Source organism: Triturus cristatus, chromosome 2_2 (genome assembly GCF_964204655.1).
Source record: "Triturus cristatus chromosome 2_2, aTriCri1.1, whole genome shotgun sequence".
NCBI lineage: Eukaryota > Metazoa > Chordata > Amphibia > Caudata > Salamandridae > Triturus > Triturus cristatus.
The window spans coordinates 434670633-434698419 of NC_140582.1; the positions used below are offsets into that span (position 1 = coordinate 434670633).

The window sequence follows — 27787 nt, forward strand, 5'->3', positions numbered from 1 at the left end:
GACAGCAACTGTTCGAAGGCCAGTCGCGAGCTCAAGAAAGCATTAAAAACATACCAGAGAGATCCTTCAACCATCAGGGTGTTGCGGGCTGAGTACAAAAAGTCTCTTGCCATTCGCAAACGTGCTGTCAAGAAAAGCGTTTGGGAGTCCTTGTTAGATCCAGTGATACTAAAAAATAGCTCTAAGTTCTGGGAGATCATTAACAAGCCCTTATTTGATCATCCCAGTATTTCAAGTACAGGCACCAAAATCTCAGAAGAAGTTTGGATTAACCACTTCAGTTCCATTTTTAAAGGTAATGGTTCCCAGGTACAATGCAGTCCAAAAGAAATTAGTGAAAAATCCCTGTTCTTCACAACTGATGAGGTAATAAAGGGCATAGAAGGCCTATCAAACAACAAGGCCCCAGGACCTGACGGTCTCCCTCCTGATCTTTTTAAATCTTGTATAACACTCTGGGCACCGGTCCTTACAGCTGTACTTAATGCTGCTGTGCTTTGTGGATGCCCAAAATCATGGGGGGTATCCACTATTGTGCCTATTTTTAAAAAAGGAGACCGCAGTAGCCCTGCCTGCTATCGACCAATATCTTTAATAAACTCCGTGGTTAAAGTTGTGGGAGGAGTAATATTGAACAGATTGATCAGATGGTCAGAAGAAAATAATATAATATCTTCAATCCAGTATGGATTCAGGCCTGGTCATTCTACGATTTCACAATGTTTAAACTTATACCTCATCATCGCGAAGTATACTAAGGCTCGAAGAGGAACGATCCATATGGCGTTCATGGATCTTTCCTCGGCTTTCGATTGTGTGAGCCGGGGGAAGCTCTGGGACGCCATGCTAAAAATGGGTGTGGATCCAAACTTAGTTGATTTGTTAGATGATATGCACTCGGACACCAATGCAAATGTCAGATTCACCCAAGACCTGAATGTGACCAAAGACTTTGGGGTGCATCGTGGTGTCCGACAAGGCTGCATCCTGGCCCCATTCCTTTTTAACTTATACATAAATGATCTGGAAGAGCATCTTTTAAGCACTAATACGGATTATCCGTACATAGGCCGTAGGGGGCTGCCAGTCCTTTTATATGCGGATGACGCAGTTCTCCTGTCAAGAACAGCAAACGGACTACAAATTTTACTAGACTCCTTCCATTCTTTCATGACCTCAAGGGAGTTAAGCATTAATAACTCTAAATCATACATAATGAAGGTCGGACAGGGAAATAAAAAAGTAAACTGCCTAAATGTAAATGGTGTACGTATTCCTACTACACATACATTTTCCTATCTCGGGGTCCTCTTTGACAGTCAATTAAATTGGGGACCCGTGATTGAAAAAAAGAAGGGAGAAGTCACTAGGGTAAACGCGGCAATAATGGACCTTTCTAAGAAAGTGGGCAACAGTCCAGTTGCCGCCTTGCTCCAACTTTACCAAGCAAAAAGTGTCTCCACAGCGTGCTATGGAAGTGAAATTTGGGGTTATGTTCCTCCGGATCCCTTACAGACTGTTGAAAATATCTTCTTGAAATTAGTATTAAGGGTTCCCAGGGGCACGGCCAACTTCTCCGTGCACGAGGAACTGGGGGTTTCCTTCGTAAGTGACAAGATTGCTGTTAATCCCATGTTATGCTGGATGAATTGTTGGTTAAATGATAACATTCCACTAACCCAGCTTATTTTAAGAGAGTCACTCACATGGGACAACAGGATGAAGGTTCCCTGGTTAAAGTATCTTTTTAAGTGCTTTGCTGATTTAGGTCGCCCTGAACTCTTTTTATCCCCTGAATCGATCACTAAACAGGATGTTATAACGGTCAAGAAAGCTTTTATTGATCTTAGAATCCAAGATAGGGAATCACGTGAGCTAAAAAAAGAAAGTGTTCGTAATCATGTATTAGTAAAAAGCACCTTGCTCATGGAACCCTATTTATCCTGGCATCTGTCCAGTTATGACCGTTTCTTACTGATCAGGTTCAGGTTTAATCTGTTTCATTTTCTGCTGGCTGTACCTAGGGGATCTCATCGTGGACAAGTGTTGCCGGCTTGCGGCTGCGACGATATGTCTCCGCAAGACCTGGCACACTTTTTTTTCTTTTGTCCCTTTTATACTGTACCGAGGAATCTATACTTAAAACCCTGTCTGAAAAAACTAAATTTTATACAATATCGTCCTGCACTGCACTTCCTACAGCTATTAAGTTGTGAATATACCTTGTATTTATGTAGTTTTTTAAAATTGGCAGTAAAATTTAGAAATAGTATGGAAGGATAAAAATAATATATGAATTGCTATTACCTCTTTTTTATAATGGACTCCACAAAATACTCTGAATGCTTGTTGTATATTTGTCTTCATCTGCTTATCTTACAACCGTATTTTATCTTTATGTATTAATGTGTTCTTTTTAAATGTAGTGTAAATGCTTTTATGGTTGTCAATTCGCACAACCGAATAAAGTTTATTGACTTGACTTGACAGTAAACAGAGCTGCAAAAAACAGAAGCCAGTGATAAAAACATCGAACTGCATGAGAGATAGCAGCAAATGAACAATGGAAATAAAATTGATAAATAAAAAAACAATAAAAATACTACAAATAACTATTTAGAAAGGACACAACACAAACTGAATAGTCTCTTTATGGTTACACCATGGGCGTTTGTATTTCCCACCTCAAGGGTACTACATTCATGTATTCATATTTTCATTCAGGTGTTTGTCGAGCACACATCTAGCTGTGGAACAGGTAAGACATAAGTACATTAGCATCATGGAGATGAGAAAATGATGAAATCTAAAAACAAGGTTTTAGTCCAGTGGCCTTCAATGACAATTGCAGTGAAGTGATGTCACTATTTATTCCTTTTACATTTGAGCTAATGTTGCCCCATCATTGGTGTGTGCTTGCAGGCTCAGGTCTGTGTCTGGGATGAATTCAAGGGAATTTGGCAGACTCTACAATGACAGAGTTACAGTTTAGAATTGATGCTGAGTCCAGCCATGTTTGAATCAGTGAAGTGGTTTTGTGTGTATAATGGGAAAAACTCAATCTTCAGCACCTTATGTTTTAAGTGATGGTAGGATGCCCAGTTGTTGATGGATTCTAGAACTTTGGCCATGGACTCTATATCTTTGTGGATGAGACTTTCATAGACTTTTGAGTGTCACTCACATAGAAGTGAAAGGAGATACTTGAAAGTTTGAAAGTACAGGGTAGAGACTCCGCGCAAAGTTTGAAAAACGTGGGGGACAGGATCGAGCCTTGGGGAGCTCCTTGTTATATCATGACAATGTCATAGAAGCAGTTGTCATTTTTTTATCGGTTAAAGTCAATTGTTAAAATAGGAAGTGTACCGACTGATGACTATTCTACTGATTCTCATTCTGTTCCTGAGAGCAGTTATAAAAGTATCATGGCTCACCATGTCAAATACAACTGAGAGATTTAGAGGCACTGGGAGACATGAATCAACCTAATCAAAGAGGTGGAGAGCATCAACCGCAGTTTTAAGACTAACAGTTTCAGTATTGCGTTCAGACCCGAGTCCTGGTGGGAGGTCATCCAGTAGGTTGTGTGTAAGCTGGAACTGTAGGCAGCTCTCGGACATTTGCTAGAAATGGGTTATTGGAGACAGGAGAAAGATGATTAGACCTGTGGGTCTTTTTCTTTTGTAAAGGTGAGACCAAACCTATTTTTAAACCATCATGAAAGGTCCCTTGGGCTAAGCAATTGTTAAATAAATTGCAGCTGTATGGAGTGACCTACGGTTTAATTTCCATACGAAGTAGTGTGGGAATGCGCTCAGGCAAATGTGAGGCATCTTTGGTCCTAGTAATTGTTCTTTGTTATTATGATGAAGAGCCTTCTCTAAATAAGGTCAATGTTGTCTTGGCCTTTGGTAGGGCAATGCTGCAGTCCTTTTCCTCCAAGTAGTGAAGCAGAGTTTTCTTCTTTACCTTTTCAACAAAGAAGTTGGAGAACTCATCTTTTGGAAGCCTTGAGTGCCTCCTCTGGATGTGGGAGAGTGTGACATTTAACAAACACAAATACCTTCTTTAAACAATTGTTTGCTTGACCAGCTTCTTTTTTTGCAGCTGGATTTGGCTTTAAAGATTCGTTTTTAGACATATCAGTATATAGGTTTGAAGGTGCTCCAGCCCAGCTCTCTTCCAGTCAATTTTAAAGAAACTTTCCCTCCAGGAACAAGACCTGTAAAGACAAGAAAACGAACTGTGCAGTATTTACCAGGTCCATGGTGGCAGCAGGTCATTTCTAACCTCCTAATCAATCAGAAATGAACACATTTCCTACTAGAAATCATTCCCAAAATGAAGGAACCCCCATCCCTTAGGGTATAATGCTTGCCCTTGACTCTGACAGAAGCAGGTTGCACGCTAGCACTTTCACCAATTTAAAACCAAACAGAAGGCTGACTACACACTTTCTCCATATGATTACTTGAAAATCTCCATATGAGAATCACCAGCTTGGGATGAGCAATGATAAAGGAGTTATCACTTGGCATGGTAGCTTATGACCAGAACTCCATCCTCTCACACATCATGTAAACTTCACTATTTTTCTGATCCAAATAGTCCAAGCATATTACCCATACTAACATCTACACTCAAACACACCACACATCCAAGACTCACATGTCACTCAGTCTTCAACCAGCTCACCTATAATCCACAATCATATCACCAGGAACAAACCACCACTAGGCAAGACACTCCAACTCAAAATAATCAACCTTCATTCAGCAGTCTATAATGAAGCCTAAATCACCTCACACAGAATCTTTGCTTTTCTCTTTCTATAGACTTGGCTCTCCCTTAACTCCATTCCCATTCTGGACCTTCCTGTTCCCACAGTCCACATCATGCATGACTTAGACAGGCACACAGTAGACCTATGGAGCCCTCGCTATCATCCACAAATATTCATATCCTTGCCCAACACAAGAATCCTACAAACTCACTTTCATGAAGCTACACGCCTGTCACTTTCCCATGATTGCATCACAAACCATCAATTCCATCCTTATGCCAAGAAATAGTAACACTTTCATCAAAGAATTTGCTAACCTCATAAACAACACTTAGATCAATCACACCAACAATGGGGTATTAGATTATCGTAGTCAGAATATCACCGGAAATAAATATCATGTCCTAAATATTGTTTACACAAGTATCACCCTGTCTGGGTTAATAATAGAAAGTATACACCCAATGGGATAATAGTTTTGTAAATGTTATTTGGTACACCATATTTATTTTAGACAATATTTTTGGCTAGAATATTCTGGGCATACGTCCTGTACCAACGCCATCAACTCAGAAGGTGACCTCGCCATAAGGAAAATGCCAGCTCATTCCTTGATCTCTTTGACACCCTATGTGCCACCCATCCAATACAACAACGATTACATGTCCTGGGCAACACTTGCAACCTCCATAATCACTTTGCATGGTCACTCCTCACAGAAACTGGATGGACTGGAGCATTGCACCATCTTGATCATCCTAAACCACAGACCATTATGGCCCCAGTCTTGAACAGGTTAGATTAGCAAAGGCATACACCTCCCTGGAATGCAAAGGACCGAGAGAAAGGCACAGGTCAGTCCAACCACATGAAGACAGACAAACTTTGCTTATCATGGATGCTAGGACTCAGTCATCTTCCAAAGTTCCTTTTGGGTAAAAGAGGCCACCTACCGGGACATTGGTCTGTGTGAGGCCCAGACCCAGGGTACATCTCACCAAGGAACACCATTGTACTGGTAACCAAGACAGAGCACATAGGTCTGATTAGCTATTGATGTCAGAGAGTCCTCTGACAGCACCAGAACAATTCTGAACTCTCCATGAGGAGAGATGGTAGCTCCCTAATGTGGGTGCCAAGGTTATTGGACAAGGTAACTTTCCTACCTTGGAGAATGTTTGTTACTGCCGGCAGTCAGCCTGTTACCAGAAGTGAATATACAGGCTTCTGGCCCTCTGTTCCTGGGGGTTGAGAAGGGCGGGAATATATCCCTTTAAGCTGCTTATCCGGAGGCTTGGTAGGACTATCTCGTTTTGGCATTTAAGAAGCTCAAACAGAGCTTAATGAGGATTGTACCTCTCGGGGATCGTGGTTTGAAAGGCACCACTGCATCCCCTTCAGCTGTGAAAGCTGGAGTCCCCAGTTTTCCCCATCCAGTGTGTTCTGCTGTAAATGGTGCCCTGCCAACCTGTCTGCATCCAATGCAGACCCCCAGAGACTGTGAGAACATCCCAAATGAGTTCTACTCACCAGGAAGGGCGTTGGAAGAGCGAGGGTTGCCACCTAGCTGGTATTGTAGCAGCTGGGCCTGTATTCTTATGTCCATGTCAGTAAATAAAATGGAAAACGGAGTATAATCCCGATTTTGTTTCCTTCTTGAAATGTAACACGTGAAGAAATTACTTAAAAGTATTTGAGAGCTGTCATTATTTTTACATTCTTAATCAAACAAACAGACTCATAATTGCATTGTTACAATAGAATACCAAAAATTGTACACAATTTATTTTTACCTACCACCTCTTGGCCCCTCCAGAATAGCAAAAAATAAACAATAGTCAGTATTGTTTTCTGCAAAAGGTGGCATCCCAAGATAGAGCCCATTACATGTGTAACCCATGGGAGGACTTGACATCTACCTTCGGAGGGATAGAACTCCTGCTAAATTTCATGTTTTTGGAGGGTCGTGCAGTTTCTTTCCCACATCCAGATTTTCCATGTTTCTGGGCCCCTGTTTGCAGCTTTACCTATTCAATCACAAGGTTGTCATAGAGGCAAGTGACAACACTGCTCTCTGGTGATTGCAGCGCAAGCTCTTCTGCGCAATCACTCGCTGTAGCCAGCCAGTGAGGTGAACTATGAGTCAGCCACAAACAGACCTGGATGCAGTAATACATGCATGCTGTAAGGCCCCTGTAAGTAAGTACTCTCCGTGTCTAATGATATGCTCCTTTACTCACAAGAAGAAAACTTAAAAGTGCTGGTACTCCGTACTGGTGAGTACCCGCCCATTTAAAGCACTGCGCCATGTCCAAGGGCAAGGCCAAAACTTGCATCACACTACCTCTACACACGGACGCACTTCTATTTGGTGCTGTGTCCTTTCAATAACCTCATCACCAAAAGTGACGTACATCTAGTTATTTTCTGAAGTGCCACCATCAAAACCAGTGTACAATCAATGGAGAAAACAGAAAACGTACTTGTTTTTGCTTCAATCTCCCAAAGATCAGCACGCAGCACAAGAGTCGAGAGTCAATGTCTCTCACACGATCTGCCCCGGCCCGGGTCGGCACCCAAGGTCCAACCCACTCACTTAGAGCGACAAGTGAAACAAGTCACACACTCCCAGTGGCGGCTGGTGACATTTGAAAGTGGTGAGGCGTAAAGTTATCATGGTACTGCACTGAGGCGAGCGAGCGAGCCCTAACAACTCCTCCGAGAAAATTTTGAAAAAAGAGTGGATAAATGGAGCATTTTCAAGCAAATTTGAGGAAGCAGGAAGGTTCTCACGCTCTTCCTCTCCATCCGTGTCACTCTCACCTTGCTGTCACTCTTTCCACTCCCTTTTGCCCTTCCCTCCTTTCTGTGAACCTCTCTCTCTGACCTCCATCTCTGTCACTCTCCTCTCATTGCCATTGTTTCCACTCTCATTTGGCCCTTATGAACCTCATCACACGCTCTTTATCTCCATCTGTGTGACTCTCCTTGCTGTACCTCTTTCCACTTCCCTTTGTCCTGTCCCTCCCTGCAAATCTACCTCATCTGCATCTCTGTCACCCCCTCTTTGAACTTTGAACTCGATTAGATACAATCGATTGCTATTCCTAATTTGAAAAAGGCAGTGTACCATCAAAAGTTCCCATGCCCGTTATCCCAACCAAGACAATCAGATTGGCCAAAACTAAGACACCAAGCAGCCTCAATAAGTCGGACACAGTGAAACAACCTACTACATATATGTCTATCTCACTTCTTAACACATTACCAGCAACATCTGATACACAATAATATAGGACAGCGGTTCCTCCCTTCCCCACTCTGCCTACAGTGGTGGCTACAGGAAAGCATGGTAGCAAACGGACAGTCTCTCCTCTCTGGCCTCGGTCGCTGGTCTTTTTGCTGGGTTATGTACCTGCTGCCTGTGAGTTTATGAACTCTGTCCCTATACCCATAGCACATTAGATGGCATCACGATGCGTCGTTGCGGACATTCCCACTTGTCCTACAGAGGTTCATTTGTTCTCAAGTACGGACGCTCAGTCATGTCTGACCTTCAAGCACCACTGACTCAAACAAGGAGTCTGCCTTTTAAGTAAATCTTTTCATTCCACTGCCATCCTCTGCTGAGCTCTCTACTGGGTATATGGCGGCGTCACGTCATTTATTAAGAATAACTTGTTTTTTCTCCTCATAATACCATCGTTTTTGCCAATAAATAACTGACGACGTTACTCAGTATGAAAGTTTACAAGTTATCGTTCTTGGGAACATGAGTCCTTCGGCCTTCCCCACATCGCCTGCACCTGCCCCCTGCTTACGTTTTATTGCCCCAGGGTGCTATCAGTAGTTGTGTCAGTCAGTCACTACTCGCAAAACTAGCGGGGGAGGCCGCTAAATTAAATGTATGACTGAACTCCGGCTGTCTGAGAGGCATTCATTTCTTACAGAGGACACCAGGAAAATGCAGCTCATAACGTCGCACTCAAGTTACATTGCCAACTTCCAAGTTCTATCGAAATAACACATTGTACGGCTCAACATAAAACATTTCTTCACAGTGATTTGAGGCTGCTTGCTATTATTGTGAGGTACATTAAATCTGCCATGCATGGCTAAATCTAAAGCAAGCACGCTCCTCCTCGTGTTCTCAGCGACATAAGCGCCTGAGACATGAATTTAATTCTCTGAACATAAATCCCTCACTTGTGTCTGTAAGGAGTGCGCCACACGGATAAGCTCTCCTCTAGTTTATTTATTCATGATTAACGGCCCCTCTTGGGTTTGCTTCGCGTGTTAACCATGTCATAATATCTCAAGTTTGGCTGAACCCTGCGTATCAGGTTACAATCTTGAGCACAGCGTTGCGAGGTAAGGCACAACCGATGAGAGGGTTCTTTGTTTTGCATACATCACAGACATCTCAACTCAAGCTGACAAGCAGTTTTCCAACATTAGAAAGGCACAACAGCGCTTGAATGAAAATGAGCAGTTGGCACCTGACTCGACAGGATAGGGAAAGCGAACATTCGCACAGGGATTCACAAACGAGCAGCAGACACATCTGAAAAGCGCAGCAGCTTCGACTATGCAGGGACAAAACCTGCAAGTCCTCAAGGACCGGGCACGGAATACATAATTCTTACATGGTTCTGTCTCAAAGTGTCTGTCCATTGTCTACTGATTATCAGGGGAGGAGGTCACGGAGGGTGGGGAGGGGGATTACAATTAATAAAAGAAAGCTTACCAGACTAGGTCCGCGCGGCGCCTCTCTGCTTCTCGGCTGGGTCCCGTTGGCGCCTCTTCTAAGGAACAGGCAGCACTGGTTGGCAACCCCTCTAAGCCAATACTGACGCTGCTCCAGCAGGCAGCAGCGCCAGCATTGGCTTAGAGCAGAATGACTCACCGCCCGCCTGCCCATTAGGAGACCGAGGTTTGAGCCTTTGCTCAACCCTCGCTCTCCTAATGGGCATGCACCAGCCACAGCAGACAGTAGTGCGCATGACTGGGCACGGAGCGAAAATTCGCCTCCTTCACCCAGCATGCGCACTGCTGCCTGCTGTGCACTCTGTCTCTGCGCCACCCCTGGTCGGTCTGCTGCATGTCAGTCACTCAGCAGCATGACGTCGGACCGCCCTCCCCCTTCAGACTCTGAAGGGGGTGGGCAGTCCGAGTTCATGCTGACGTGACTGACATGATTGTCAGATTCAGAAAATTCTTCCTCGACGCCGAGGAAGCTGCCGGTGCGGGCGGCTTGTGGGGCAACGCCCCAGCGCCCTTAATGGACGCACCGCCACTGCACACTCCTGACCCAAAACTGGGATCAGTTCTGTTCCTGTTAGTCCCTGGAGGCATTCATACACCACCACCTGCATGGTGCACGCTCAATTTCAGCACGATTCACTGTTGCAGGCGGACTCCGAAGTATAATGTTTGCAGGGCCGTCATTGATAGACCTTTCGCGCGCTACCAGATTGACGGCCTGGGAACCAAAGAAGCTTGTTACATATATTGCATCCTCGGGTGGTGCGTGCAGTGCGGTTGCACTTACACACACTGGCCAATCAGGCGGTACGCTGTGGCGCCATTTGGCAGCAGTGTGCAGTTGCAACAAGCACGTCAGGTGCGCTTTTACTTTCAAACGGAAACGGGGCAGCGCGCGCGGCACTGGTGGCCCGTTGCGGCGGCCTTTATAATTTATTTGGGGACACTCACAGAGTCCCCAAATAAATTATAAAGGCCGCCGTCACGGGCCACCAGTGACGCGTGGCCGCCCGCAAAATAGCGCCGCCTGGGGTGGACCGCCCCCACCCCCCCACCCCCCCCCCCCCTAGCTACGCCGCTGGGATAAGGCCTTCTGAGAAACGGACAGTTCATTTTTGACATTTGTGGTAAATATTTAATTACCTGTACTATTTTTTATGCGGTAAAGTCTAGTAAGAATAACTCAGTAAAAATAAGAGGCAGAATCCGTGGTATTAGAGGTTCTGAAAGGCTTTATTCCTTACAAGGAATTATGGTTCGAACCATAGGCATCAAATTCCATCACCACGAGGGTTCAGGAAGGGAAGGCAATACATTATTGACAAGTAAAGATATTTATATGAAAAGCATTACATTTAAGACAGATGCAGGAGGCGTAACAGCTGATAATACAGATAATAATACACATACGTAATGAAAAAAGGCGTACATATAGGCGTAACTAGAAACGTCATTAAACATGATGTCACAAGTGGGTGGATCCATAAGAGAATCCTGCAATGTCAGCAGAAATACTAGGCAGAGATGCGTGCGCCGCCGCATGACGTGTGATTGACGTGCAACTAGAGGGTGAAGGGGACTTGACATTTAGCTCTACATGTGGAGACAGAAGTCTGGGGGGTCATGTCAACCTAATCCCAAATCATATCTAATATCTTATGTTTAAAGAACTGTATTATCCAAAAGGAAAGGTCTCTCGGACGGAATCTATTCTATACTGACTGTTAGTGCGTGTACAAGCGTCTAAGTGTCTACATGAGATGCGAGGGGGCAGGAATCCTCCATAGTAACAGGGGCTATGAATTACTTGCATGAGGACAGTGAGGCCTGGCCCTTTGCTCGGTAGCTGGAAGAATGTTTACCTAAACTACTAGACAGGAATGCATCGGATGAGGAGCGGAGCAGATAATCTTGAAGGTGAAATACAGTTTTTGGCAGGCAACAGGCCGGATCAGGCACCGTTAGCCGCGCAGGGAGTAGGACAAAGTTCATGGATACAGATGCGGGCTCGGACTGGAGCTTTCAGAGGCAGAAGGCAGGAAAAGGCTTGATGGCAGAATTCAGGGCCTACTCGCCTGAACTGTAAAACGTGGAAAGTGAACCACATAAAGTCGGTGGCCTTTCATACTTAGGAACGGAATATCCGACTCATTCATGGCGGATCTGAAAGAGGACATGTTGACGGTGGACGCACATGTATTTGCGTCTTCATAACTGGAACTGGAGGGAACATACATGTACTTGTAGCATGCACATGGAGCCGTTGGGGTCTAAGATAGGGGACATAACTGATCATAAAATTCATATTTCCTCATTCCCTCCTTGTCCCCTACGGACCCTCAGGAGATATCGATCTTCATCAATCCATCAATCTGTTCATATAGCATCATTTGTTCTTCTTTCTTCTTCCGGGATCTTGAACGAAAACTTGAAGGCGGGATACACGATGTGGCACACAGACCACAAATCGCTGGCCCACATTGTAGACATAAGCAGCAACTGAATAGTATGAGAAAGCCAATACCTAGGAAGGATAGAATCCTCCATCCCCAGGCTGACAACACGCTCCAGAACCAACCGGACCAAGTCCAGGTGCCTGGACTCTGGTGTATCTGGCTTATAATCTTATGAAGGCGAGTTATGGCTTTATATACTGACGGCGAGTTTTCTGGTATGAAAACACAGCAACTTGATCCGATGACCCTACAAGCTCCGCCCCTATCGGCCAGGATGACGTCAAGGACAAGACGATTTTGAAGCACAACAATCCGCATTGCAGACTGCTCCTCTGTTAAGTTGCCTGGGGCGGAAGTAGTCTCATTCACTACTGCTTCAAGGGTTCTAGTTAATCTACGTATCAGTTTACTATTAGTGACTGTACCTATATAGGGAAAGAAACCTTTATTGAAATCTGTGTATTGCTCCCATGCCGTTTCAGTGTAATCGACAATCGGGAGATCTCTCTGCTGTCTATTGTGTACTAAATGGGTATTTCTGTGATAATCAGGAGGGGCTAGGAAAACAGGTGGCAGAAGGAATGCTATGTAACAGGTACCATCCCAATCTAGAGGTAAACGTATATATGCAGTCTGGCCACATATGAAGTAGGAATGACGAGAAGCTCTGAATGTAGACTTGCCTTGATCACTGAATTTTATCACAGTGGTACATTTACTATGGCCCATGTGTATGGAACCATTCTTTCTTACACATAATTCACCTTTAACTGGAAATACTGACATAGCGGGCAAGATTGGTGTAGCTTCGGATTCAACATTCAGAATCATGAGGTTAAGTGTAAAGTTACCTAATCCATATACTTCATTTTCTAGATCAGTTCCTGTTCTTTTGGGAAGTCCCTCCTTGTTAGGGTAGCAGACTTTAAGCAAAACTAGGTTCAGGTCTCCCCATACCCAGTTGTCTTGATAAACTACTGAATTTGAATCTAGGGAATTAATCAAACTAAACCATGCTCCACAGGAGCCATTGTGTGTGAACGGATATGGAAAGAGAGGCAAAACTCCCTTATAGTTCTGATAGGGAGGGAGTCGGCCACATTTCCAACAATTGGTAGCATTGTTGGTCTGATGGGAATGATGTGACATACTAATAAAAGTGTTGTTGCGCAACGCAAATCTATAAGACAACTCATGCGGAGGTAGTTCGCTAAAAGAATGTTCAGCAGTAGCATTGTAAGCACGCTTAGAAATAGGGTAATACATATGTAGCAATACACTAGAAATGATGATCAGAAGACTTAGAAAAAACAAAATTAATAATGTCACTATGCAGTGACTACGAAGCGATTTACAGTACGCATGTTTTTTAAGCTGTATCTGTCTATTTCTCTCTCTATTTCGGTCTAGAGGATACATGTCAGAGACAAATTCAACCGATTCACCTTGGAGAGGACTTAAACAATCAAATTGTCTGACTTGCTAGACCTTAGTTTCAGTTTATAGAGTTCGTTCTCCGTCCTTTCAACCAAGGGGAGCTTTGAGTCTGTCTGTGAGGGAATGCAGGGCTGAGTATTCACATCGGACGGTAGTCCATAAAATTTCTTGATATGGCTCGAGTGCAACCACCCTTTACGTCCCTCAATCTTCACGGCTGTCCTTGTGGTCAGCAAGACGAGCTTGGGCGACTGCCACCTAGGCTCCAGCTGGGTCTTCCAGTCGAAATTCCTCACAAGAACCAGGTCACCTGGAACCACGTCATGAGGCTTCACCTCAGTGTTATCGGGAAAAGCTGCAGCTACCTGTGAACGACAAGATTGTAGTGCAGACATCAAGGAAGCCAGGTAATCTGTCAGCATATTGCAGTCAACATCAGTGATTTTACGAGGTATAGGCGTCCCCCACATATTTGGTGGTCTACCGAAGATCACCTCATACGGGGATAGCCCTGTTCGAGAATGTGCTGCCATTCTCATGTAAAAGAGCGCAACTGGTAAGGCTACTATCCAATCAACACCTTTTTCTCTACATATTTTGGACAATCTAATTTTCAGAGTTTGATTATGACGTTCCACGAGACCTGCTGCCTCGGGATGTCGGACACAGTGGAATTTCCATTGGTAACCTAACAGAAGTGAAACGTGTTTCATTAGTTCGGATGAGAATGGCTGGCCGTTATCTGAGTACACAACACGTGGCAAACCGTACCGTGGGAAGAATTCTCGGACTAGCTGTTTGGCAGTAGTCGGGGCAGTGTAATCTGAAACCGGGTAGGCTTCTGTCCAACGGGAAAGAGCACAGACAACTACGAGAACATATTTGAATCCTCGACATCGTTCCATCTGGATATAATCCATCTGGAGGACTTCAAAAGGGTGATCGGGAGGTTGAAATCCACCCTGCTCTACGGGAATGCTTTTACCTGGATTAAACTGACAACATATCATACAAGTACGTACTTTCTGTTTGGCTGCTGCTCGCAAGTGTTTGTTGAACCAAATGTGTTGAATGCTGTCTAGCATAGCTTTTTCTCCTAGGTGCGCTGGACTATGTATTGTGTTAATGATGACTTGAACCATGGAGTCGGGAAGAAACCATATAGATTTTCCCTTCGTCATCCATCCTTGATCCGTTTGGATCCCTCCTAATTCAGTCCATTTCTTTATTTCTTCTGGTGTAGCATGTGTCTGTATGTCAATTACATCAAGGGCGGGATCCTTAACTGTCATGCAATGTGTTGGTGTCGGAACTATTGTCTTTGTCGTGTCAGTTGTATGAGTCTGGTTCTGAGCAGTCTGTTTAGCTGTTCTGTCAGCTAGGTCGTTACCCTGGGAAATGATATCGGTAACTTTCGTATGGGCCTTGCATTTCATAATCGATATTGCAGTAGGTAGATGAATCGCGTCTAATAGAGCTTGAATGAGGGGTCCGTGTTGGATGTGGGTACCGTGAGAAGTTAAATAACCTCTCTCTCGCCACAGTACGCCGAAGTCATGTACGACTCCGAATGCATAACGTGAATCTGTGTATATGTTGACTTTCTTATTTTTGGCTTGAATACAGGCTTGTGTCAGAGCTATGAGCTCTGCTGCTTGAGCTGACAGAGTGTTAATACAATTTGTTTCAATGACTTCAGTGTCTGTTGTGACTGCGTAAGCGGCCACTAACTCTCCTGTACTTGTTCTCATACATGAACCATCTACATACAATGTTAGGTCCGGATCTGATAAAGGGATATCTGTCAAATCTTGTCTGGGTTTCGTCGTGATAGTAATGACTTCAATACAATCATGTGCTAATGGATCTGTTCCGTTTACTGGCAAAAGTGTGGCAGGATTTAATGTATTACAACGTCTGATTTCTATGTGTGGCTGAAACAATGTTAATTCATAACCGGTGAGTCTTGCTATAGTCAAGTGTTGTGTTTGTGTGCGGTTCAAGAGAACCTCTACTGCGTGTGGCACTTGTACTGTCAATTGATGTCCTAACACTATGGCATCGCTTTGTCTGATTGCTAAAGCTGTTGCTGCCACTGATTTCAGGCACGCAGGAAGAGCCTGAGCTACGGGATCCAATGTACTAGAAAAATAAGCACATGGTTTGTGTGATCCTGCTTGTTCCTGAGTGAGTACTGACAAGACAGTACCTTCGCGTTCTGTAACAAAGAGTGTAAAAGGCTTACTGTAACATGGTGTTGCTAAAACAGGTGCTTGGCATAAAGCTTTCTTTAAGCTTTCAAAGGTTTGCGTATGTTCTTGAGTCCAAGGGAGGACAGTCGATGTGGCTGCCTCCTGTGTTGTCAACTGAATGAGTGGTTTTGCTAGAAATGCATATTGAGGGATCCACTGCCTACAGTATGACGTGAGGCCTATAAAAGCCCGCACCTCCTTTTGTGTCTTAGGTGGTGGCATGTTAGCAATTAACTGGATGCGGTCGGGTGTAAGCTGTCTTCCCTCCTTGGACAGCATGTGCCCAAGGTAAACAACTTGCTGGACACAGAATTGCAGCTTAGAAGGGGACACCTTGTGCCCCTTTTTGGCTAGAAACTGTAAAACCATCAGTGATGCTTTTTCACATTCAGGTTCGCTTCGGGCGGTGATCAGCAGATCATCGACATATTGAAGCAGGGCAGTGTTAACTGGCATGTGGATACTGTCAAGTTCTCGTTTCAGTGCTTGGCTATAGATGCTGGGGCTTTCTGTGAATCCTTGAGGAGCGCGTGTGAATTTAAAACTTCGTCCATTTAAACTGAATCCGAACAAATATTGACTTTCAGGATCTATTGGGACGCTAAAGAAGGCATTCTTGAGATCAATTACAGTAAAGAACGTTGCTCCAGAATCAATAGCTGTTAATAATGAAGAGATATCTGGGACCACAGGGTATTGTGGTACAATACATTTATTTAATTCGCGCAGATCAATAACTAATCGATATACTGGTGATGCTTTTGGATCCGTTCTTTTAAGAATCGGAATTATCGGGGAATTACATACATTGGAGTCGGTTTCCACAACCACTCCTTGTGCAATGAGCTCGTCAATGATTTGCAGCAAAACCACAACAGCATCTGGTGGTAACTTGTATTGTCGTATTCGTGGTAGTACCACTCCTGTTTTTAGTGTGACTCGATATGGTGTAATGTTCATGCAACCAACATCAGTAGGGCCTTGTGCCCATAAATGTGTAGGTAAATTCTGCAGCCGGTGATCCATGTCTCTGGACACGTAGTGACCTTTGAAGTCACGTAAAAATAGTCGTACTCCGTCCGGAGAACAACATATTATGGCTCCTAGAGCTTTCAATGTTTTTATACCTAACAAGTTTTCTGGACATGATTTAGTAAGCAGTAAATCTGTAGTTCGTGTCAATGGACCAACCGTAAGTGGAAGGGGTTGCGATACTTCATTAATGATAGGCTTTCCTGAGAATCCAAGGGAAATATTCTGTGAGCCTGAGAGGGGTGCCCCTGGAACTTCACTGCGTCGTATAGTTGTTCTGCTTGCCCCTGTATCAAGTAAAAACTTTCTGTCTTCCCCTAATAGTTCACTATGTACATAAGGTCCCTCTTGATCTACAGGAACCTCGATAAGGGGTAAGCCAACTTCCCTCTCTAGGCTATTTCATGTGTATCGCTGATAATCGGGATAATCAGTTTGTGCATACTGGTACATCTGTTGCGTTGTTGCTTGTGTGGCAGCAATAGGCTGCTGCTGTGATGTTGCTACGGTCTGTTGTGGAGCTGCCTGTTGCGGAACTGGCCTAGATTGTGCATGCTGAGGGATTTGTGGTTGGTTCTGATCCTGTCTAGGTGGACGTGGTCTTTCCTGGGTTTTACCCGTGGCGATATTATGTTTCAGAACTGCACAATCGTGTATATAATGACCTTGTTGTTTACAATAGTTGCACGTCCCTTTCGTCGGACCTGCGGAATCACCCTTTTTATGACCATCAGCTGGAACTGACTGAGCCACAAGCATTTTCATTTTCGTGTCTTTCATACGTCTTTGTTCATGTTCTTGTTCTTCTCTAATTCTATTGTGGTGATATTGTAACATCTGTAACATCTGTGACGGGGTGTTACCTTGCCAGGTACTCTCAAATTTCAATACTCTATTCTTAACTTGCGGTAGGGAATTTTCAACTAATTTTGTCACAAACAGATGTGGGTATGACTCGCTACTTGCTTTTATGCCACTATTTATACCAAAACATTTTTCAAATCGGGAATAGAAATCACTAGTGTCCTCATCTTGCTTTTGTTTACAGGCTGAGATTGCACCCCAGTCCTCCTTTTTCGTAGTTAATAAACGTGGCAGTACCTGCACTAGTAATCCTGGTAGTGCTGTAGTCTTTTCCCCAAGCCCTGATCCTGCAGCTCGGGCCTTTTCTTCGTTTTCTAATGCTGTCCAATCTATCTTTTGGTCTCCCACCTCCCATTCCTTTTCTTTGAGTTTCTCGTAAATACCGGCAGGCATTAATACTTTTAATATTTTCATAATGTCGGGGTAGGTATACTCTCCCATGAGTAACATGTCTTTTATCTCACGGTGGAAACCTGCTGGATCCTTGTCATGGCTGGGTACTACTTTCTTCATTTCTAATAATTCAATTTTAGTTATAGGCGTGTACACAAACACGCGTTTAAAGGTATTATCTTCACCTCTGATTGGGTGTACTTCGCGTAAGGGATTCTGTCTATCTATGTGATACATTTTTCTTCCCATAGTGGGAACTGGAACATGTTCTGGGCATACGAAAACTATATACTGGTTTCGAAATTCTAGAATTTCTTTAATTAAATCAGTACCTGAACCTCTCCATTTATTCGTGAGTAATTCTGTCAATATGTCAGGTAGGGGTCCAGGATCGGAGTGTTGGCTTTTATATAATATAAGGAGGTGTTGAATCATGTATATACCAGCTAAACGCTGTTCGTCTGGGGTAAGGTTCAGAAACGTGTGTGCTAGTGCATCATCACTGTATTTGTCGGGACTGTCAGCCCATTGTACTGCTGACCTGGCTAATTCTTGTTCATCCATGGAATCGAGCATATGGTACCCCCTTCGGTCTCGGAGTAGTTTATCAGCAGCTTGGAATGGGTGTTCAGGAGACCTTATATTTAACATAGGGGCTTGAAAATTTCTGTTATATTCTGGACGTATCGGACGTATTGGATCATTAAAGCATCTGGTATTATTAAAAGATCTTCCTTTACCTACATAAGCCATTGTCTCTAAGTGCCCTGTGGGCATTTCTGATTCTTCGTCCTCCTCTCCCTCTGATTCATGTTGGTCTGTCTCTAATCTTTCTTTATGTATTCGTTCTACTTCTTTGCGGATCTTTCGGCACATAACTACTATACATGTCTGTCTATCATGTTTCCCTTCTGATATATTCTGACCCCATTTGGTAAGTACTTGCATTTCCTTCTGCTCTACCTCAGGCCTGTCTTGGTTTCTGATCACACAGTTTATGAAGAAGCGTAACAGTTGTCTCTGTACATCCACTTTCTGGTATTCCATGGCTTCGTCAATACTTTCAGGGCCTCGCCCTGATTGGACAAAGTGATATATATTGTCTAAATGTGCCACCATTCCTGGTAGCGTCGCTAAATACCTTGAAGCTCGTCGTATACGTAGTGATGACAGCAGCATACCGTCCCGTCTACCGGGCACAGGATCATATCTACAATCCACTAGATGCTCTTTAAACATGTCGGAAGTTGCTAGTTGGGGTGTACGTTCGTACGCTAAATCTATAAGGGATAATTTATTTCCTCGGGGTGGCGTGGCAAACATTTCTGTCGTACCTCCTGTCGCACCGTCTGAGGTGCTAGGCACGAAAGGATTTGTTGGATGTAAGATAGAGACTGTAGATGTAGGAAAAGCGGTAGAAACAGATGGACCTGTGGGAATGTGCGTAGGAGTTTGTTGTTGTGGGGATACAGACGGATGATCTTGGCGTTGAGCACCATCGGTAGGCGGTGTGTGTGGCGGAACATTAGCATATTCAGGAGCTACATCATCTAAATAGGAAGAAAGGAAAACATCTTTTGCTGTTTTGGGATGTGCTTTTATCGGGAGTAATGGAGGTGTCAAGTCTTTCGGTATTTCCGGGGTGGCCTGAGGTAACCCTTCGGCCAGAAGAGGATACATACCATTCATAAGGGTGTTTCTTTGTCTGTCTACTTGTTCTGCTTTTACTCGGGTACCTTCCTCAATTAATATATTTTCTCGGGCTTTATTCGAATTCTCCCTACTTTTCTCTTCCTGTCTGAGCGCCTTTTCTGTACGTCTATATGATTCTTTACGCCATAATTCAATGGCATCTTTCTGTGACTGCCTGGCTTTCTTTTTCCATAATTCTTCTTCTACTCTCATGATGCAATCTGCATCCCAGGTCCCAGCTGCGGGCCACCTCTGACTTTCTGGTAAATCTTTGGTGTAGTCTACCCATAAATCAAGAAATAATACGGCATCTAGGCCATGCTTATGATACATAAAGTACCCTGGAGTGTCCCTAGGTGGAATGGGAACAGCTTCTTCGAGTACCCCTTTTCTGGTTTTGATCTGTCTTAATTTTGAAAAGAGCGGCATTTTTTAGACCTTATTACTTAATCTTGAACACACTTAATACAATAAACACAATAATGAACAATCATTCACACCACAATATGTAGAACGTATTAAAATTTTTAACATTTAACAGTTAACGAACAATGATAACTAATAGGAAACTAGTTACTGACATAATACTAACACTAGATAATACTGAATTATATGCAAGACATACTAGATATACTGCTAAACAGTACAGATACACTGCTGAAACAGTGCAGACCGGTTTTGTGTACCCAAACCCGTCTTGACCGGCACAACCTAATGTGCACGTCTAAATGCCTCCCCGGCAACGGTACTCACCGGGTAGCACGGAACGGAAGGCCTCGGAACTGAACTGAACTGGACCGGACTGGACTCGACTGGACTCGGAACTTCGGAACCTGGTGGGCCTCTGCATACCTCGGATCTTGCTCTCTCAGCTAGGCTCTGGTCGGGATACTTCACACTTCTCACCGCCTCGTCTGGGTGTTGATCGCAGCCTCAGTCACCCCCGCTTGGCCGGAGGGAGATACAGGAAATCCTGCGGGTACGCGTTTTTGTCCGTCCAGCTGTGGCAGGAGACCGGGCCTGCAACGCACCTCCGGCGCGTGAGATGAGAAAGTGTCCCTGTTCGGGCGCCAATTTATGTGGTAAATATTTAATTACCTGTACTATTTTTTATGCGGTAAAGTCTAGTAAGAATAACTCAGTAAAAATAAGAGGCAGAATCCGTGGTATTAGAGGTTCTGAAAGGCTTTATTCCTTACAAGGAATTATGGTTCGAACCATAGGCATCAAATTCCATCACCACGAGGGTTCAGGAAGGGAAGGCAATACATTATTGACAAGTAAAGATATTTATATGAAAAGCATTACATTTAAGACAGATGCAGGAGGCGTAACAGCTGATAATACAGATAATACGTAATGAAAAAAGGCGTACATATAGGCGTAACTAGAAACGTCATTAAACATGATGTCACAAGTGGGTGAATCCATAAGAGAATCCTGCAATGTCAGCAGAAATACTAGGCAGAGATGCGTGCGCCGCCGCATGATGTGTGATTGACGTGCAACTAGAGGGTGAAGGGGACTTGACATTTAGCTCTACATGTGGAGACAGAAGTCTGGGGGGTCATGTCAACCTAATCCCAAATCATATCTAATATCTTATGTTTAAAGAACTGTATTATCCAAAAGGAAAGGTCTCTCGGACGGAATCTATTCTATACTGACTGTTAGTGCGTGTACAAGCGTCTAAGTGTCTACATGAGATGCGAGGGGGCAGGAATCCTCCATAGTAACAGGGGCTATGAATTACTTGCATGAGGACAGTGAGGCCTGGCCCTTTGCTCGGTAGCTGGAAGAATGTTTACCTAAACTACTAGACAGGAATGCATCGGATGAGGAGCGGAGCAGATAATCTTGAAGGTGAAATACAGTTTTTGGCAGGCAACAGGCCGGATCAGGCACCGTTAGCCGCTCAGGGAGTAGGACAAAGTTCATGGATACAGATGCGGGCTCGGACTGGAGCTTTCAGAGGCAGAAGGCAGGAAAAGGCTTGATGGCAGAATTCAGGGCCTACTCGCCTGAACTGTAAAACGTGGAAAGTGAACCACATAAAGTCGGTGGCCTTTCATACTTAGGAACGGAATATCCGACTCATTCATGGCGGATCTGAAAGAGGACATGTTGACGGTGGACGCACATGTATTTGCGTCTTCATAACTGGAACTGGAGGGAACATACATGTACTTGTAGCATGCACATGGAGCCGTTGGGGTCTAAGATAGGGGACATAACTGATCATAAAATTCATATTTCCTCACATTTTTAAACTTTTGGTACTCACTGTCACTGGTAATAGGTCCAGGGTGCTAGTGCCAAGACTGATGTGTAATAATGTCTTTTAATGTTAACATGTCACTATCTTGATTCGTGGCAGTGATGATTTGTTCAAAAGAAATGGAAGCTGGCGTGCATGATTTCACAATTAAATTGATGTATGCTTCAGCCATTTTGGAAGGGGTGCCACAGCACTGCAGAGGCACTTTTGCGAAGTGTCAGCAGGTTTTTGATCTTTGCCTGGGCAGTGGAAAGATTGTATAGTTGTATTCTTGTAATTTTAGACCCCAGCTTTTAATGCGTGGAGGCATCTTTACCTTTGTATAGCCAAAGAAGGTCAACAATGCGTGATGATCTGTCACAAGCGTGAAAGGCTTCCCATATAATAATACGTGGAAATGTTCACAAGCCCACACCACTGCTAAGCGTTCTTTCTCAAGTTGTGAATAAAGACGTTCAGTTTGGGACTTACTTTTTATTGCATAGGCCGCAATATGTCTTTGAGCATTTGGGTGTCTGCTGTGCTGTGCAAGAATTGCGCCTAACCCGACCGGGCAAGCGTTAATAATAACCTCTGTATGAAGGTTTGGATCAAAGTATGCCATTTCAGTAGCATTCTCAATATCATGTTTGATTTTCTAGAAACTTTGCTTGCATTTATATGACCAATAAAATTAAACTTTCTTTTTCATCAAGTCTCTTAACGGAGCATTCACAGTGGCAAAGTCTCATATATATCTTGAACAGTAGCTTGCCACGCCAAGAAATGGATGTAACATGGAAACGTATTATGGGGGACTGGCAGTTGACAACGCTGGCACTTTAGCTGGATCGGGTGTCATGCTCCGATCAGAAAAGATATGGCTACAGACTTTTAACTTTGTCTTATGAAACTCACATTTCTAAACATTCAAAGTTAAACCTGCATCAGCGACCAAGTGACATACTTGCGTGAGAGATTTAATGTGTTCCTCCAATGTAGCTCCGAAAACCAATATGTCATTACTATAATTGAAAGCATTCATGGCAGGCTGTATGATACGTTGAATGACACCTTGAAAAGGCTCTGCAGCTGATGATACACCAAAACTTAGTCTTTAATAATGAAAAGTTTGTAATGTACCTGCAGTTCTTCTCGAGTTTCAACTGATGATGTCCTTTATTCAAATCAAGGCAAGAGAATATTTTTGCACCATTCCATTGTGTTATCATGTCAGCAATGTACGGACCTGGATATCGTTCTCTTTCAGTTGCCTTGTTCTCTTGAAGCATATCCACGCAGATGCATATAGCTCCTTCACTGTCCTTTTTGGGTACTACCACTATGGTAGAAAACCATAGTGTTGGACCAGTGAAACGCTCAATGATATCATGTTTGAGTAAGGATTCAAGTTCTTTTTCAACAGCATCCAGTAAATGAAATGCAATTCATCTGTTCTTTGAGCAATTGGACGGACATCCTTATTAATGTGAAATTGTACTTTCATAGTCTTGAGTATTCCCAATCCATACAACAACGAAGGGAATTGACTTACTAGGTCATAATGAGTATTAATGGTATAGTTCACTGATATCACTTCCATATCAGCAGCTGTGCTGAAGCTGAGTAAACAGACACACAACGCCGTACCTTGAAGTACATGAATGGGTGCTTGTAATTTGTTTTCTTGTGTTTCATTGTAACTATAAATGAACCTTGACTTCTTAATGGCACTGAGGCAGATAATGTATACACTTTAGTTTTCAATGGCGTAAGTCGAGGCAATGTGGATACTTCTAGTATTTCTCCTCAGACTTAATGTTTATCGGCGCACCACTGTTGATGATAAAAGGTATTGAGTAACCATTGACTTTTAATGTAATCATTGGACAATGCTTGAATGACTTTGGTGCTTTGTCATGTCAATTTTTCTTTGACATGTATTTTTCCTCAGATGCAGCCAGTTTAACATGCTTACATTTCTCTGAGGTAAACATCAACACTGCACAACCATCTTCTTCACTTTCGCTTGACATTGATACTGAAGAACTATTTGACGTAGATTTAGATGACACTTTGTTTGGTGTCCACATGCCTCATTTGGTGTGGTTGTTTTTGTCTTGTGGGCACGCATTGAACGCCACTTCTGGAATGTTCGGGTGGCCATTTTGTCTTTGTGCCATGACTGTTACAAAATGGTTCTGCTTCCCATAGCCTTTGCAGATCTGTCTAATTGTTGGACATTTACCTTTGTGTGGAAACAAAAATCCACATGTGAAGCACAACTTATTTTTTCCCGGTAGACATCACTCTGTGTTCCCCTGTCTTGTGCTTTGGCTTGCTTTTCATGTTCATGACTGACTCACCCTGGGCACCTCTGGTCTCCATGTCCGCAGCTTGTCGATCGGCACGCTCTTCAGCTCTGGCATCCATAAGAACTCGCTCCAGACTAAGAGTTTCTCTCAGCATTCGTCGTCGGAATGAATCTGACAGGCAACCATCAATCACTCTTAGGCCTATAGCTTCCTCATCATTAAATTAATTGAACATACAGTGTTTGATGAGCGCATCCAGTCTCTCAACAAATTCATTGCTGATTTCACCAACTTTCTGTTATTTTGACTGAAAATGTATGTTTCGTAATCACATTTGGCATTGGATTGCACTTGAGACCCAAAGCTGCTTTGGTTTGTCAGGTCGCTGCATTTTCTTTATGACTTATTTTCCACCTTCACCAGCTAGATTCTTAAGGTATTAGATAATCCTCTTGTTGTCTGCTTCTTCTATCACATCAATGAAATCATCAAATGTCTCTATCCAGGCAGTCCATCTGTCACCAGTATTCAGCTTTTTGGCAGTATCGAATAGTGGTGGTGGTTATAAGAAGGTGCCAGCATTGTAACCATTTATGAGATTGGCTGACGCTGAGGGTGGAATTCTCTCTGACACTGTCTGCTATCTGCTAGGACCTGCTTAATCAATACCATCACTAAGGCCCTGTGCTGTGCTGGCCTCTGGGTCATTTTGGACAGTCTGTGGAACCTTGCTCTCCTTCTTGGTTTCCATGGGAGCCCTTTACTTTTCTGTAGACTTTTGGAGTTGTTCTGAGCTGCCACCAGGCAGCTTTGGTGGTGTGCTGCTTCGAATATGGATGGCTCCTTCAACACAACCCTGGGCACTTCTTCACCCAGCGCTATGGTATGATGAATTTCATTTATCAGTTCTGGTAAGCAGATGACCATTTCTTGTATCTGGTTCTCTTTGCTTTTATGCATCTCTGTGAGCCGTCTGACACCTGGTTGATCTCTGCTTCACAGTACTTCTGATCACAGCCTTATGTTGCACTTTGCTGCACTTTTGAAATCTGGTTGCATCCGCCTTTAGTGGTATCACTCCGTATGATATAGCATTAGATGGTGTAGCAGCACGGTACCTCTCAATACGACCTTACCAGCAGGCTCATGGCCAACAATGTGTTGATTTCTCAGTATAGGCTTCATTTTCTTCAAATGCTTCACACAGACTGGGGCTGCACTGTGACTTCACATACACCAAACGTCGATTCTGCACTTCAAAGGAGTCACATGTGGCATGCACGAGCAGTTTGCTGGAGCACGGCAAACTTTCTGGGAGAGCACCGTCAATCTTTGGGTTACTTCCCCTATCTTGTCGCCAGTTGTAGCGTCCTCCCCAGCCTGGGTACTCGCCAATGATTATGACACACACGGAGCTTAGTATAACATGTCTTTATTCGTCTGCGTGTCACTGCGAATTCAACTTTCTAAACCTGTATCCACTTCGCTACATTCTAGCACTTACATCACATTTCTACGGAGTTCATCAGGAGCCATAAGGGTTCCGTCATTGCTCACTCACACAACACTACACATTCATCTGGACCCCATTGAGGAACACATACTTCCTGTAGGGGCCGAACTTACACACACAGCAGCAAGTGCTTATGCCACCCTTCATCCTGGAGGAGGAAATGAGGTATCCTGTTTTGTATCATTGGTAGCACCATGCTATAGGAAGAGACATACAAGGGAGAAATCTCTGGCCCGGTCAATTATTTGAACTGCACTTTACAATACAGTACAATAGCGAATACAGTTCTGTGGTTTTAAGGAGATAGATAGATCTTACTAATACTGCACCACCAACGTAAATTTGTACTGCTCCTTCTTTCTTCCTCTCTCTGTAGGTCTGGAATATTGAAGATCAGTCCTGTCTGCTCAACGTGATACCGAAGGCCAGTGGCATCAAGGGAGAGCTGGCAGCCTGCTACTTCTCACATGAACTGAGAGCGCTGTGCATTGCAACTGATACTATGGCCCTCTTACAGATCCATAATGTGTATGTCCATTTCTGTTTCTCGCACAACATCAGGGCCATTTCTAAAGTATCGACACAGGTAAAAGGACAAATGCCTGGAGCTCTTCCTAGAACACTGGATACCTTCCGGTGTATTTTTGTACTGGTACATAATTCAAAGTTCTGTGAGAGAATCATCAAAAAGTCCATTTGAAATTACAATTCTTTTAATCGATTGTGCGCATTCCAATACAATTCCACTTTCTGATAGTATTCTTTCACTCGAATTTTCAATAATATTTAGTGGAGAAAATGTTATAAGCATTATAAAACATATGATTATTACCTATGAATCAATTGTTGTTAACTGTTTGTCCTGTGTTAATAACTATTTATTTTTATTTATTGGGGACTGCTGCATGACCGTCGTTGATAAGGACTTCTTATTTAAATTTTGCTTATCTGCTAAAATGATAAATTTTGATTTGTGGCATAATGAGATCCAACGGTAGTATGGGATGTTTTGTAAACTGAAAGGACTATATAACATACAAGTTTAATGTTAGTCATTTGTTTTGCAATATCTGGGGACTGGCAGTGTATTTGTAAGAGGTATACAATACCTATGAAAACGACTGAAAGAACTATCAGAAAGTGGAATTGTATCAGGACAGTCGAATAAAAGAATTGACATCTGAAGCAGAAAGACTGATGGACTTTTGATGTACATTATCTCAAAGAATTTAGAATTATGTGTTACCAATTTCTTTTGGGTAGTGTTTTGATTTTGTTTTTTAAAGTCACTGGAGGACTCTGCTCCTTCTGACTCCACCCGTATGTGCTGCCATTTAATGACCGAGGAGTCAATTTAGACCACATTTTGCACTAGGTATATCTGTGAGATTTAGGGGCACATTTACCAAAGCTTTTACTCAGCACAACGCAGCAAGCCACCTTGCTGCGCTGTGTAAAAGGGAAAGGGCAGGAATAAGCTGTGTTTAACATTATAAGGCACATCCCTGTCCTTTCCTTGGGCTGGCCACTCAGTGCAGCCTAGTGCCAATGCAGGCACTCTTGTGCCGTGGTGCAAGGGTGCCTGCATTGCAGGCAGGATTATTTTTGTGCAGGAAGGGAAACCTTCTTGCACCATAACAATCCTCAGAGACATTTTCCTGTTTCTTTGTGTGCTGCAGAATGAAGCACACACAGAAAGAGGAAAACACTATGAGAAATAAAGATATTTCTCCTCATTACACCTTACCTCGGGAGGCGGAGCATGTTGACGCATTCCCAGGTCTACCAGCAATAGTAAATTTGGGACTGTGCCAAAATCCATGGGTGGATGCGTGGGAGCACCCATGCTCCACTCACTGGATGCCTCCCTGTGGCAGGGTAATGCAACGCATCGATTTGCGCTGCATTGCGTTACTTTATATGTACCAAGCCAGGGAACCACTCAAGGTGGCCTTGCATGGCTTGATAAATTTGACTTAGTTGTTGCATCACCCTTGCACCCCTGGCGTGGTGCAAGGTTGAAACAACT

At 43.6% G+C, this 27787-nt stretch overlaps 1 protein-coding gene across 2 annotated transcripts in view; it reads left to right on the forward strand.

The window, feature by feature from the left end:
* LOC146862330 (cilia- and flagella-associated protein 337-like) overlaps positions 1 to 27787 on the forward strand; it is a 336132-nt gene that overhangs the window by 131897 nt on the left and 176448 nt on the right. For both annotated transcript variants that reach the window (XM_085641532.1, XM_085641531.1), the window contains one exon: positions 26135 to 26286. In XM_085641532.1, the coding sequence (XP_085497658.1) occupies positions 26135 to 26286 (152 nt within the window). The remainder of the gene's footprint in view (positions 1 to 26134; positions 26287 to 27787) is intronic.